The sequence below is a fragment of the Tupaia chinensis genome, unplaced genomic scaffold, assembly GCF_000334495.1.
Source record: "Tupaia chinensis unplaced genomic scaffold, TupChi_1.0 Scaffold148004_1, whole genome shotgun sequence".
In the NCBI taxonomy this organism is placed as follows: domain Eukaryota; kingdom Metazoa; phylum Chordata; class Mammalia; order Scandentia; family Tupaiidae; genus Tupaia; species Tupaia belangeri.
The window spans coordinates 555169-566442 of record NW_006207854.1 but is presented as its reverse complement, the minus strand read 5'-3'; the positions used below and the strand labels follow the sequence as shown (position 1 = coordinate 566442).

Below are 11274 nucleotides of genomic sequence, written 5' to 3'. Positions count from 1 at the left end.
GAGGAAGGGCCACAGGAGGAAGAAGAGCAGCGTGGGACCTGAGAGCCCGAGGGTCCAAGGCCGAGCACTAGGTCGCCGTCTCTGCTGTGGAGAGGGAGGGATTCAGGGACCAGCCCATGCTTCCTCACAGCCCTCAGTAGCACCCGGGTTCCAGAACCCCATGGGAGCTTTGCCTCCCAAGCCTGTGAGGACCCTTCCCCAAGTCTGCACCACTAGGAGAAAAGTAGAGGGGAGAAGTAGTAGATTAGAACCCCCCACCCCCAGCACAGTGGGATTCTAATCACAGCACACAGGGAGTAGAAAGTGGTCCCCGTGTGTGCCCTCCTCAGGGCACTCCCAGGTGGCCTGAAAGACTGGAGAAAGAGGCTTCCTGGCTGTCTCCTCTGGGCCACAAAACAGCGACCCTATCCGAAGACTCTTGTAAAGGATGTGCCACACGTGTCATATGAGAACCCTAGACACTCTGATTTTAGTTTCTAAATATTGTCCACTACAAGGAGCCAGGGCTTCTGGGAGAAGTGGTTGATTCCAGGCCTGGGGCAGAGAAGGTGGGAATGAATGTGAGATGACTTGAACCAGAAAGCAGTTGGGGGCCAGCAGGTGGTGTAAGTAGTTAAAGGGGTTGGATCCCACATGACTGACAGTGTGATTTGAATCCCAAACCCAGTGGCTTGAAAAACATGGATACATGTGTGTATGTGCCCAGAAGAGCAGAAGAGAGTAGTGAAGAAGGGATTGCTTTCTCTCTCTCTCTCTCCCCCGTGAGTGCAAATGCCATATAGTAAAACTTAAAAAAAAAAAAAAAAAAAAAAAAAAAAAGAGTTTGTTATACTCTGTCTCTGGCAAGTACATGTGCCCTATGGCAAAAATCTTAAAAAAAAAAAAAGTTATAAGAATATAGGCCTCACCTTGGCCACAGCTGTGCTAGTCTGAGCCTAAAAAAGAGTGATGATTGCACATGATGGGAATACTGTATTTAAAATCCACCGATTCATAATGACATGTAATGGGACCGGCAGTTGGTGTAATGACATGTAAGAAAAAACTGGGAATTTATTACCATTGAGGTAGCTTATTTTAAATAATTATTTACTTAGTTTTATTTATTACTATTTTTTAATTTGACCAAAGAGAGAGAGAGAGGGAAAGTGAGAAAGCAAGCCACCAGGTCTGGGACTCAAACCACGATCAGCCAAATGAGAATCCAGCTTTTTAACCGCCATACCACGTGCTGGTCCAGTGGGCCCTGGCAGCTTTTAAGTCAACTCCTTTCTTTATTAATAGGGACCAGCAGATGGTGTAATGTCTCTGGACTCCCACATAGTCAACTGCAGTCTGAGTCCCAGACCCAAAGGTTTGAAACTCACACTGGGCACATGTATATGCCCAAATCCTGAGAGGAGAATGGAGAAGGGATTATGGCAGCCATCCCCCTGGGGGGTGATTTCTTGCTTTCAGTCTCTCCAGCAAGCACACACACCTAGCAAAAATCTCTCAACAAAATAAATAAACATAAAAGTACTAGTAGATAATTGGGGCCAGCAGGTGGTCTGGTGGTTGGGTCACTGCACTCCCACATGGCTGACTGTGGTTTGAGGACCTGGTGGCTCATTTTCTATCTTTCCCTCTCGTTCTCTTGGGTGAACACATGTGCCCTAAACCAAGTTAAAAAATAATAGACTGCAAAAGGCAGTGTTGTACACTGTAACTATATAAGTGATTAGATGTAAATTAAAGTATAAAAATTAATAATATAAGGCGCCAACAAGTGGCATGATGGTTAAGGCTCAAGACTCCCACATGGCTGACCGTGGTTTGAGTCTTGACATGGTGGCTCACTTTCTCTCTGGTGAGCACATGTGCCTAACAAATTTAAAAATAAAATTAAGTTAATAATTCATTAAAAATAATAATAAATTAGAATTTCTTTTTTTTTCCCCTAGGGAGAGATTTTTTGCTATAGGGTGCATGTGCTCGTCAGAGAGACAGACATAGAGAAAGAAAGCGAAAAATCACCCCGGGAGGAGGGGGTTGGCCACACCACAGTCCCTTTTCTTCCATTCTCTTCTCTGGATCTTGGGCATGTGCAGCAGTCTGCCACAGGGAGTCCAGCAACATAACCATTATGCTATCTGCTGGTCCCAAAAATTCTTTTAAAAAATAGATAAAGAGGGAACCAGCAGTTAGCGTAATGGCTATGTCCCTGGACTCCCACGTAGTCGACCGCGGTTCGTGTCCCGGACCCGGTGGCTTAAAACTGACGCCGGGCGTGTGTGCGTGCGTGCCCAAGATCCCGAGAGGAGAATGGAGGAGAAGGGATTGCGGCGTGACCATCCCCCCTGGGGGGTGATTTCTCGCTTTCTGTCTCTATGTCTCTCTCTGTCTGTCTGTCTGGCGAGCGCACGCTTGAGTGAAAATCTCTCAAAAAAAAAAAAATAGATAAAGAATTAAGCACTTACCTTGACTTTCCATAAGGAAAGCCCAAGATGATCAAGGAAACTACAGAAAAATCATAGCTAATAAATGTAAAAATAATAGTGGAATTTAAAGGTCAACATTTTTCTTTCTTTTTTTTTTTTTTTGAGAGGTTTTTGCTACGAGCGTGTGCACTTGCCAGAGAGACAGACAGAGACAGAGAAACAGACAGTGAGAAATCACCCCCCAGGGGGATGGCCACACCACAATCCCTTCTCCTCCATTCTCCTCTGAGGATCTTGGACATGCACATACACATGCCTGGCGTGAGTTTAAGCCACTGGATCTGGGACTCGAACCACGGTCAACTACATGGAGTTCAGTGACATAGCCATTACACCAACTGCTGGTCCCATAAAGTCAACGTTTTTTGTGCAGCCACTAAATAAATGATTGACTCAGACCAGGGTTATCAATTGTTGAAAACTGGGCAGATAGGACTGACAGAAAACTGGGTAATACCTGCTCAAGAGGAAAACGTAACAATGGTGGGATGGGACCATCACCCATTCATCATCCCAGCAGTCCATGCTACAATCACTAGCGGTGGGACACCCTGATATTATGTCCCCTGATGTGAAGAACATCCCCTCTGTTGTAACTTGGTCCAAAATGTTTACCTTGACTCTGACTTCCAAAGGCCAGTCAATGGTGCAGCAATGAAATGCAACTTGGTGAGGCTGGCCCACATGGATGGAGAGTTTCTGAGTGTGGGTCCTGAGACCTCCCTGAGTACTCCAGGTACACATGTGCCGTGGCTGTCCTCTGGGCCTGGCTGAGGCTGGGTTAACGTGGATCATGGTGTCAAGACACTGCTGGGGGTGCTGTCTGTGTATCTCTCTGTGTCTCTCTTGCTCATGGAATAAATAAAATAAATAAACTAAATATATTAGGTTATCAGGAAAGTCATGATGTATTTTTCTATGCAAAAATGTGTCATGACTTTTCCAACAACTTGATACATAATCTCCAACTCTTAGGCAAGACAACATAATCTCCAACTCTTAGGCAAGAGGAACTAGCCACAAGTAATTGGACATTTGGGTCTGATTACATCTACAGAACCTACTGGCTCAGTCTGGTCAGCAAGTCAACAACAATGACAAGGACTGGTCTAGATTAAAACGGCTTGGGACCAGCAGTTAGCGTAATGGCTATGTCGCTGGACTCCCACGTAGTAGACCGTGGTTTGAGTCCCGGACCCAGTGGCTTAAACTCAGGCCAGGCGCATGTGCGTGCGTGTCCATGATCCCAAGAGGAGAATGGAGAAGGGATTGTGGTATGGCCATCCCCCTGGGGAGTGATTTCTTGCTTTCTGTCTCTTTCTCTTTCTGGTGCACCCTATAGCAAAAACCTCTAAAAAAAAATTTTTTTTTTTTATGGTGTCTATAGTCTACTTTAAAATCAACAGCATTTTTTTTAAATTTTTTTATTTTTATTTTTTGGAGAGTTTTTTTTTTTTTTTTTTTTTGAGAGGTTTTTGCTATAGGGCGTGTGCACTCACCAGACAGAGAGAGACATAGAGACAGAAAGTGAGAAATCACCCCCCAGGGGGGATGGTCACGCCGCAATCCCTTCTCCTCCATTCTCCTCTCGGGATCTTGGGCACGCATGCACACGTGCCCGGCGTGAGTTTTAAGTCACCGGGTCTGGGACACAAACCATGGTTGACTACGTGGGAGTCCAGCGACATAGCCATTACGCTAGCTGCTGGTTCCCGGAGAGGTTTTTTACTATACAGCACGTGCACTCACCAGAGACAAAGAGAGAGACAGAAAAAATAGCAAAAATCTCTCTTAAAAAAGGGATTACATGGGGCCAGCAGGTGGTGTATTAGTTATGATGCTGGACTCCCACAGGTGAACCATGGTTCGAGTCCCAGACCCGGCGGCTTGCTTTTTCACTTTTCTTCTTTCCCTCTCTCTGTCTCTGTGAGTGCATGTGCCCTGTAGCAAATTTAAAAAAATAATAATGATAAACAAAATAAAATAAACAATTATTTTTTAAAGAAAGGGAATTACAATATGATCATGCCCCATCGAGAGGAGCTTTCTCTCTCTGGCAAGCACACAGGCCCTTTGGCAATTAAAAAAAAATATATATATATATATGTATGTATATGTATTTATTTATTTATTTATTTATTGAAGAGGTTTTTGCTATAGGGCACGTGCGCTCGCCAGAGAGAGAGAGATAGAAAGCAAGAAATCACCCCCCAGGGGGGATGGCCATGCCACAATCCCTTCTCCATTCTCCTCTCAGGATCTTGGGCACGCACATGCACCTGGCCCGGGACTCGAACCGTGGTCGACTACATGGGAGCCCAGTGACATAGCCATTATACTAACTGCTGGTCCCTAAAAATATATTTTTTTAATTAGTAAAAGGTAAAAAGTAATAATAGAAGAAATTATGCCTGAGGAGGAGGACTGAGACTGACAAGTTCGCCATTGTAAGTCTGAGGAAATCTGCCACCATGGCTCACGTCCACTGTTGTGTGAGTCAGGGGTCATCCCACAGAGCCTCCACATCCAGGACTCAGCCCTCACATTCCAGGCTTCTCAAGATCAGACCCACTCAGAGTTAATGGTGGGCTCTAGCTTTGCGCTCACAGCTCCATCACTTCATGATAACAACAAAGGATCCCTTTGGAGAAGGCCTTCCTGCCTGGGAGACACTTGAGAAACACCCAGGCATTATCTAATCCTCACAGCAGGTCAGGGAGTTTCTCCCAGGCTGTGTGCCCCCAGGCAAACTATACCCTCAGAGCCTTAGTTTCCTCTTCTGCAAAAGCTGGAAAGAAACTGCATGGCAGAGGGTGTCGGGGCTTAAGTAAGAGAATGCACGTACAGTCTGCCACACAGCAGGGGCTCCGGCATGGCGGCAGGAGCCCAGGTATAAGGGGCAGTGGAGGGAGGGAGCATGAAAGAGCTCTGGGAATAGAAGTCCTGACAAAGGGGCAACGGGGACTGCCACCCCAATGTGAAGAGCAGACAGCATGGCCCTTCCCGCTCCCGAGGCCAGTCCTCATGCTCAATGTCCCTTCAGGCCAAGGGAGGCGGAGGAGGAAAGGAGGCCCTTGCAACCCCTCTGCCTGAGCAGAGGCACTGTAGGCCCAGGACCTCCTTGCCCACATGAGTGGGGCTGTCGTCTGATGAGAAACACGGGCAGATGGAGGTGTAGGGACAGACATGGAAGTGGCTGGACAAACCACTCTGTAATAGACACAGAGTTCTGTCCAGTCTTGCTCTGGGCCTTCAAGTGGGGAAGGGAAGACTCACCTGCGTAGGGGGCTGGGGCAAGCTCTCCAGGCTCTGCAGTCTCCCCTGGACGTCCCGCATGCTCTCCTGCAGTGCCCGAACTGTCCCCACCAACCACATGTCCAATTCCTGGGGCCCCAGCAGGCTGCCCTCCAGCCTCCCTGTGGAGCACAGACACAGAGGAGGGGACTCAGGAGGCAATTCGGGAGAGGGGACAGGCAAGACAGGACGCGTCAGAGTAAAACACGACCCTGTGTGCAGTATGTGACTTGCCGAGTCCATCCATGTGATTGACTGATGGGCTTTGGATTCCAGCATTGCCACCTATTAGCTGTGTGACTTTAGGCAAGGCATTAACTTCTCTGAGCCTCATTCTGTCATCTAAAAACTAGAATATGTCATTTCCTTCACAAGGCTGCTTGCTCAGAGGAATAAAGAAAACAACCTTTATGGGGCCAGCAGGTGGACTCCCTCATGGCTGACTGTGGTTAGGATCCTAGACCTGGTGGCTTGCTTTCTCTTTCTCTCTCTCTCTCCTTCTCTGGTCAAACTTAAATAAATAAATAAAGGGATAAAGTAATTCTGAAAAAGAAAAAGAAAAGAAAAAATAACATTGATAAAAGTGCCCCCTCACGGGACTTGGCAAACAGGATGTTCTAGGGAATAAGGTAGAACACATGGCTGTCCTCCAGGATGCCAAATGAGGGACCCAGAAAGAAAGGATGACTTTTCAAGGCTATGTCACTGCAGGTGACAAAGCTGGGGTGGGACTCCCACCCCAGGAGTCCTTACTCGGCACCTGCAGAGGGTGCCGACTACTGGGTGGCCCCAAGGGAGAGGCAGGGCAGGGACTTTGCCCATCCAGACACTATCTGGCTGTTGGGCAACCCTTCCTGGACAGTGGCCGGCGGTGGACTTCCACCTCTGACCTAAGAAGGCAGCCAAGGGGACCCCTGGGGCACCACGGGGAAGGGCAGAAGGGGGCAAAGGACCAGGCTGGAGCTCACCTTTCTCTGTGGGGGACGTTGGGCTGTTTCTGGTATCAGGATCTTCTGCAGGTGATTCCCTCTGCTCTGCCCAAACCTGCTGAGATGAGTCATAGGTCTGAGGGTGGGAGCTGGAGCAGGCAGGGCTTAGTGGGGGGAAAGGAGGGTGGGAGGTGGGGACTGGAGCAGACAGGGCATAGTGGGGGGAAGGAGGGTGGGAGGTGGGGGTTGGAGCAGACAGAACTTAGTGGGGGACAGGGGGGTGGGAAGTGGGGGCTGGAGCAGACAGGGCATAGTGGGGGGAAAGAGGGGTGGGAGGTGGGGGCTGGCACAGACAGGGCTTAGTTGGGGGCAGGGAAGTGGGGATGGTCTCACCAGCTCAGGCTCCAGCTGCTCCAGGGAATCACAGAAAACCTCAGCGTCCAGGTCCCGGGGTGGCTGGGACTCTGGTGGGGCCACTGTGGACAAGGAGGCTGTGGAGACAGGGCCACGCAACTGGGCAGAGGCAGCTGTTCAGGAGATGGTAGAGACACTCCCATGGCAGACAAGGGTGGGCCCCAGAAGTGCGGCCCTGGAGCGGGACCGCAGAACCTGCTCCCAGAGTTCAGGTGAGCTGGTCTCAGTGTCAGTGACATGGTGCATGAAGCCTTCTCCCTCCTGGAGGTGCCCCTCAACCTGGCCCCCTGTCCTCCCTGCCCAAGCACTAACCTGGGCTTAGGGATGCTGGTTCCTTAGGGAGGCAGGGAGGCTTTGGGACAGCTCCAACCTCTCCATTCAGCACCTGTTCTTTCCGACCTGCTGAGACACAGCACGAGGTGGGGCTGGGAAGAGGCTGGTGGCTCCTGGTGAGACCCAGCCCTTGCTCACCACTGGTCATGGGCACTGCCTGAGACCCGCATGCACTGGTTGGGGTCCTTACAGGGCTGTTACCGGGAGCACTCTGCCCCAGCCCCCCACAAATGAACAGTCTCCACAGCCTAGACTCAGCAATGGGGAGCTCCCACCCTGGGGGGCTGACCTGTGACCCTTCTCAGGAAGGCTTCTGGGGGCCTCGGCATGTCAGGGATCACCTGGTACAGGGGCTCGAAGTACCCAAACATGTCCTCTGCCACCTCGCCCAGGGGTACTGTGTCGATCACCTGTGGGGAGGGGCAACTACTGGGGAGGGGCGGGCCCCAACCCCCACCTGCCCCCTGCCGCTTTGGGCTAGGCCCCCTCCACTCCACTCTTGTCTGTCATGATACCTCCATCCTGCTCCCAGTCAGGGACCAGAGACAGGCAGGACTGAGGCAACAGGAAGGTGGGGATTCTCATGGGGTCTCAATGAGCAGGACAGACCATGGCGGTCAGCACGGTAATGGTGAGGGGCAGGCCACCGTGTGGCTGGGAGCTTGGGGACGGGGACCCCACAGCCCTGCCCTACCTTCTGTGCTACCAGCTTCATCTCAGTGATGTAGGCAGACATGGCCTCCTCCCTGCTCATCTTGCCCAGGCTGTTCCAGGCCTCCCTGGAGGACAGAGGGCTGTGAGAGGGCTGCTGGACAGCTGAGGCCTGCTTGCCCAGCCAGAGGGAGCTCACCACTTGTAGCGTCCGATGGGGTCCCAGAACCCAGGTCGGGGCACCAGGCAGGGCCCCATAGTAGCCTGCTTGTAGTAGCTGTAGAATCGCAGCATCTCTTCGTAGGAGGGGCGGTAAGAGCCTGGGGAAGGGATTGGCAGTGGAGGGCGGAGCATCAGCCCCACGCCCATGAGGAGGGAGGTGAGGGGTGGACGACCCTTGGAGGGCGCCGAGATGATGAGGGGGTGCCATTCAGGGCACCTGGGCAGGGGCAGGAGGCAGAGCAGACCCCAGGACAGCCCGTACAGGGGCTTGTCTGCAACAGCTGCAGTTATGAGGGGGTCAGAGCCCAACCGTCTGGACCCCCAGATGTGGGTGGCGCAGCCTCACCGTTCTTAGGCAGGTTCTGAATGACGCTGACTGCGGCCTGGAACTGTTTCTGGCAGTCCGGCTCTGGGCTTTCACTCTCGGTGCCCATGTCACTCCAAGCCTGGGGACCTACTTGCGACCGACTCTGCAAGAACGAGGCTCCGTGTGGGCAGGCCGCTAGAGTCCACCTGGTCCCACGCACCCTAAGCCATGAAGTCACTTCCCAGAGGAGCAAACTTAGCTCTTTGCAGGCCTGAGAGAGCTACCCCAAGGGAACAGAAGTTGCAGCTAAAGAGACTGTTCTACCTCAAGGCAGCCTGGGTGGGGCCGGGGCAGCGAGGACCTCGGTCGGTGGATGAAGCAGGTGGCGAGGGTCGCAGTGCCAGATAGACCCCCAGATGTGCGTCTCTAAGTGCATATCTCCAACTTCTGGACAGGCGAATGGGCAAGAGAGGAGGAGTCAAGGCGGGGCAAACAAGTCTCCCACCCTGGCCCCCTGCACCCCAAACCTGCACTTACCCCGCGGGGTCCGCTGTCGGGATACCTGGGATCCATCTCGCCACTAAAACAGCAGCTTCCGATTGACCTCAGGGTCCAGTCCGGTCGGGATGCGGACGCAGAGCGAAGGGGCAAATTTAAGCCAATGAGAGGACCCGTTTCACATTGGCTTCTAATCCAACCACTCAGCGCGGCTCTTTCAAGACTATGTAAATAGATTCTCAGAGCCTCTCCCAGTCAGGCGGAGCTAACCCACGGGTCGGACTCCCCACCCTGGGACTGTCGAGGTGCCACAGCGCCCCCTCGTGGACATAGCGAAAGGTCGCGGAATACTCGCGCCCCCTGGTGGAAACCCGAGTCTGTCTACTGAGTCCGGGCCTGGCAGATTCCGGCCACCTAACTCAGCTCTTCAGACTGGCGCTAGGGATAAGAAGAGTTGTGTCCTCTAGAGGAGGGACATGGGAGCTGAGTTGCAGAAGACTCAAGAGCAAGCCAGGAGAAGAACGAGGAGGATTACATCAGGAGGAAGGAATCATAGAGTCAAAAGTACAAAGGCGAAGAGTTGATTTTCATGAAGAAAATCCAGGACGCCAGATGGGTGGAGGACTCAAGCCAGTTTGCAAAATCTCGCGACTGGAGATACCTTGAGAATGAGGGGCAAGCGGGAGGCAATGAGAATCAAAGCTCTCCGTGGGGATGTCCCACTGTTGGGTGCCGCCCAGTGGCGGTGTGCCCTAGCTCTCCACCCCTCCCCAGGGCACCTGCTGCAGACAGCGTGCCACCTGGACGTCCCACGCTTCGCGCACACGCTCTGGTGATGTCACATATAGTAAATGCACACCTGACACGGCCATTAGAAGTCGGATGCAGAGGCTCACCCACGGGTTGACGTCACGGACACATATACAGCATGCAGCGGCGGTCCCGGGACCATAGCGTGCTGGACTAAGATACCAACCTGTCCAAGCCTCGAACCCCAGAACTAGTTGTCTGGCACTCTAGACTTAGCGCCACCTCATTCCGTCTAGACCGGCAGCTTCGAGGCTTCTATTATTGAGGGGGCGACCCGCCCGGCGCGGGGTGTGGTGTGTGTTAATCCTATTACGTCACTGTCAGAGCCTGTTCCCCCACCCCCAGGGGCCCCACCCCTCGGGTTCGCGCAGCCGGGCTGTGCTGCTCCGCTGCCTGGGTTCAGTGGGCTTTCCTGGCCCGAGGGCTCAGCCCAGGACGAGCGGTGCTGCACATCCCTGCTCTTTCTGGGTCTCTGCTGGGGCTTCCCGGCGGGAGGGGAAAGGGGAGGTGGAGTAGGGTCCTGCGTTTGCATTCAGTCGGGATCCCCGGGAAGGCAAGGGTGTCAGCGGACAGTCCTCACCCTCTCCAGTGGGGCTGAGATCCGAGGATCGCTAGGGCAATGGGGAGGGGGACTCACGGGCTGGGGCAGGGGACCCAGGAGCAGGGGCGATCGGGAGTGCCCCCAGCCGCCTCGCACCTCCCCAGTGCAGCCCTGGCCCCGCCCCCTCTCTCCAGTCCCTGCCTCCCAGAACCTCGTCCCTCCCCGTCGCCCTCCTCCCGACGCAGCCTCCTCCCGACTCCGTCCCGGCGCCGCTAAGTTTCTTAGCTCGGGACCGCGCACGGAGCCGGGGCCGGGCCGGAGCGGCGCCCCCGCTGGCCCGAGGAGTCCCCGGTGCCGGCCCAGGTCGCAGCGCCGGTCGCCCTCCCGCCCCCGCCTGCGTCCCCGGACGGCGGTATGAAGAGGCCCGGGCTGAGGGAGCTGAAGAAAATGGGTCAGTGATGGCCTGGGGGGCCTGGGGTGGGCGCCGACTGTCCTCGGGGGGCGCAGCCTGGGAGGACTAGGTGTTTCGACAAGCCCTTCATACCCTCCCCCAGGCTGCATGGGGCTGGGGAGGCTGTGGCGAGGTCTCGAGGGCCAGCACCGTCCCAGCAGGGGTCACACCTGGGGTCACCCGATTTTACGTCCTGGCTCCCAGAAGTCCTTTGTTTCCCACCAGGAGGCGCCCGCGGGGTGTGCTGGAGTGTGAATTTGGGCAAGGGGCGGATTGGGGTCCCTGAAGGCAGGCAGAATGGAGCCAGGCAGAAAGGTCTGGTGCCCGGTGGCCGTCTCCCTAAC

The 11274-nt window shown here is 53.6% G+C and overlaps 1 protein-coding gene across 1 annotated transcript in view; it reads right to left on the bottom strand.

Annotated features, from left to right (window-relative positions):
- Positions 1-10081, bottom strand: part of ACBD4 (acyl-CoA binding domain containing 4) — a gene marked incomplete in the record, with an annotated part of 12753 nt that extends 2672 nt beyond the window's left edge. The window contains 12 exon segments of the mRNA XM_027768873.1: positions 1-81; positions 5757-5896; positions 6743-6818; positions 7097-7230; positions 7430-7516; positions 7740-7860; positions 8145-8229; positions 8301-8421; positions 8670-8793; positions 8955-9077; positions 9168-9351; positions 9988-10081. Coding sequence (XP_027624674.1) covers positions 1-81; positions 5757-5896; positions 6743-6818; positions 7097-7230; positions 7430-7516; positions 7740-7860; positions 8145-8229; positions 8301-8421; positions 8670-8757 — 933 coding nt within the window.
- Positions 10082-11274: the final 1193 nt, after the last annotated feature.